General features: G+C 45.9%; 1 gene segment (V, D, J or C); it reads left to right on the forward strand.

The window, feature by feature from the left end:
* Positions 1–1025: 1025 nt before the first annotated feature.
* Positions 1026–1934, forward strand: LOC113223221. The segment is given in 2 exon segments: positions 1026–1466; positions 1591–1934. Coding segments are annotated over 2 exon segments (393 nt in total).
* The last annotated feature ends 1675 nt before the right edge of the window (positions 1935–3609 follow it).

Genomic DNA, 3609 nt, shown 5'->3' on the forward strand with positions numbered 1-3609 from the left:
ACTGCAAACCATTGCTCGATGAAATAAAAGAGGACACAAACAAATGGAAGAATATTCCATGCTCATGGATAGAAAGAATCAGTATCATGAAAATGGCCATACTGCCCAAAATAATTTATAGATTCAATGCCATCCTCATCAAGTTACCAATGACTTTCTTCACAGAATTGGAAAAACTACTTTAAAGTTCCTATGGAACCAAAACAGAGCCCACAGTGCCAAGACAGTCCTAAGCAAAAAGAACAAAGCTGGAGGCATCACACTGCCTGAGTTCAAACTATACTACAAGGCTACAGTAACCAAAACAGCATGGTACTGGTACCAAAACAGAACATATAGACCAATGGAACAGAACAGAGGCCTCATAAATAACACCACACATCTACAACCATCTGATCTTTGACAAACCTGACAAAAACAAGAAGTGGGGAAAGGATTCCCTATTTAATCAATGGTACTGGGAAAACTGGCTAGCCATATGTAGAAAGCTGAAACTGGATCCCTTCCTTATACCTTATACAAAAATTAATTCAAGATGGATTAAAGACTTAAATGTTAGACCTAAAACCATAAAAACCCTAGAAGAAAACCTAGGCAACACCATTCAGGACATGGCATGGGCAAGGACTTCATGAGTAATCATCAAAAGCAACGGCAACAAAAGCCAAGAAAGACAAATGTGATCTAACTAAACTAAACAGCTTCTGCACGGCAAAAGAAACTTCCATCAGAGTGAACAGGCAACCTACAGAATGGGAGAAAATTTTTACAATCTACCCATCTACAAATGGGTAGAATATACAAAGAACTCAAACAAATTTACAAGAAAAAGACAACCCCATCAAAAAATGTGCAAAGGATATGACCAGAGACTTCTCAAAAGAAGACATTTATACAGCCAGCAGACACAGAAAAAATGCTCATCATCACTGGTCATCAGAGAAATGCAAATCAAAACCACAATGAGATACCATCTCATGCCAGTTAGAATGGCAATCATTAATAAGTCAGGAAACAATAGACACTGAAGAGGATGTGGAGAAATACAAATGCTTTTACACTGTTTGTGGGAGTGTAAATTAGTTCAACCATTGTGGAAGACAGTGTGGCGATTCCTCAAGGATTTAGAACTAGGGGCGATGGGGCAGCCTGGGAACTGTGGAGATGAAGGCAGAGGAGCAACTGTCTCATCAGATAAATTTCTGCCCTCACCCAGCACTCTGGCTCTGCAGGAAAGTTAGAGAGTCCAAGGTCTCTGGAGCACTAGGCCTAAGGAAGGCTGCATGGGGAGGACACAGGACAGTGACATCACAGGATATCCCTCCCATCAGGAAAATCAAGGTGCAGAACTCACTTGGCTCTTACCCAGGAGGACCAAGCCCTGCGTCAGGAGCAGTGCTGCCTTCCCCACTGTGCCATGGACCCCGGGCTCCTCTGCTGGGCGCTGCTCTGTCTCCTGGGAGCAGGTGAGTCCTGTGCACTGGACAGCAGCCCCATTCTCAGCTTTCCCACCCCTGTGTCCTCCACTTTACCTTGGGGAGGACCTCCAGGCTGTCTGCTGTGCTCATCCTCCATCTGCTTTTCCCACAGGCCCAGTGGACGCTGGAGTTACCCAAAGTCCAAGGCATCTGATCAAAACAACAGGACAGCAAGTGACACTGAGATGCTCTCCTATCTCTGGGCATACCAGTGTGTCCTGGTACCAACAGGCCCTGGGTCAGGGGCCCCAGTTGATCTTTCAGTATTATGAGGAGAAAGAGAGAGAAAGAGGCAACTTCCCTGATCGATTCTCAGGTCACCAGTTCCCTAACTATAGCTCTGAGCTGAATGTGAGCGCCTTGGGGGTGGGGGACTCGGCCCTGTATCTCTGTGCCAGCAGCTTGGCACAGCCCAGCAGAGTCACTGACATTCTGTATATAAACTTCCTGCCTTAGCTTTGATTTGAGAGCTGCAGGCCCCACCGAGGTTTCACTCCTTCAAGGGAAGCTTTGAGTTGTTTGGAAGGCATGTCTTGTGTCCTACTGAGCACAGAGCTCTCCCAACCAACAGAGCCCAGGTTTCCTGTGCCCTGACTGTGCCCGCTTCTCTGCTGCGTCTTCTTGCAGCTTGTCACTTCCTGGGTAACTTCAGAACAAGAGTGACTGCTGAGCCCTAGATGTGTCCTTGATTCTTTGTATTTGTTATATAGCTTAAAACTTTTCAACAATCTTGCACATCAAACATTCTTATTCTTCCTTTACAGATGGAAGGATCAGGGACATTGAGTCATTTTCCCCAGTGTCTCCTGGCTTGTAAGGATCAGAAGTAGGAAACAAACTAGTCCATACATTTTCCACCTATTCCCCCTGCTCCATCATCACCTTCTGCATCCTGGTCAGTAAATCAGAGCCTCACACTGTCCTCTAGTGACCTGCAGGGCTGCAGTAGAGGCTTAGCTGTCTTAAGGAGTCATTACTGTGGCCTCTTCATTAGCAACTTCAAGGAATGTTAAATTTCACATTAAAAAAAATCATTTATATGTATTCCCTGTGTCTTTCCCCAGTCTGCAGCTTATATTTTCATTTTTATGGTGTTTTCTTGATGCACAAGAGTTTAATTTAATGCAACAAAAACTAAAAACAATTTTGTTTGTGTTGAGACAAAAACTGTTTTCTCATATAAATGTCTAAACATGTTTTTCTTAATTTACTCTAGTAAAATTTAAGTTTGGATTTTCACCACTAAGAATAAATGTACGTGAAATATATCTCCTGTGAAAAACAACATAGAGACCTAGGAATGGGAGGGAAGCACATATGTTCAGTGAAGAAGCCTGTTAAAAAGAGCCCTAAAGTGGACACCCGGAGCTGACGGTGGACAGTAGGTAGAGGAGAAATGATCACCAAGCTTGTCAGGCTGTTGCCTGTTAGAAGAAAGACAGCCAGGAGCAGAGACCACATAGGCGAAGGTTTATGACTGGACTGTAGGTCGAAGTTTGCAGCAGGTAGAGGGAGGAAGAGCAGGCAGAGGACAGAGTCACTGGCTGGCAGGGGCAGTGGCATCACCAGTTGACTCTACTGACCTCCAGGAATTATGTCCCCAACACACAAGCTGAAAAACCTCCCCGCAATTTCCCCGTTTTCCCTGACCCAGCTACGACCACCAGGTTCCTCAGTGGTGTGGCCTTTTGCCCCCCGGGGGCAGGTGAGTCCCCTAAAGCCTTTTCCTTGGCTCCCCACACCCTAGCCTAAGCCTTTACCTCAGGTCTACATTATTGGGTCCCTCACTGGGCACTCAACTTCCTTCTATGATAGACTTCACAGAAGCTGGGACAGCCAGATCCCAAGATACTAAAGAACAAATGCAGGACATGAAGTGGCACAGAGATGCCTGAGACTGCCATCCATGAGTACATGTGTGGGAGTTAACAGGAGCCGAAGCTGGTGCACAGCTGATCCGTCCCAGCCGGCACTACAGAGAAATCCCTGAGGGTCTGTAACTTTCTCTCAAAACCAAATACGTGGCCTTGGTGTCAGAAGCCTCTCCCAGACCTCTGTGCCCTCTTGCACCAGCAGTCACCCCACAGCCACCTTCCTCTGCACACAAAGCTCAGTGGAAGATATAGGTGGC

The sequence above is a fragment of the Piliocolobus tephrosceles genome, unplaced genomic scaffold (assembly GCF_002776525.5).
Source record: "Piliocolobus tephrosceles isolate RC106 unplaced genomic scaffold, ASM277652v3 unscaffolded_39802, whole genome shotgun sequence".
Taxonomy (NCBI): domain Eukaryota; kingdom Metazoa; phylum Chordata; class Mammalia; order Primates; family Cercopithecidae; genus Piliocolobus; species Piliocolobus tephrosceles.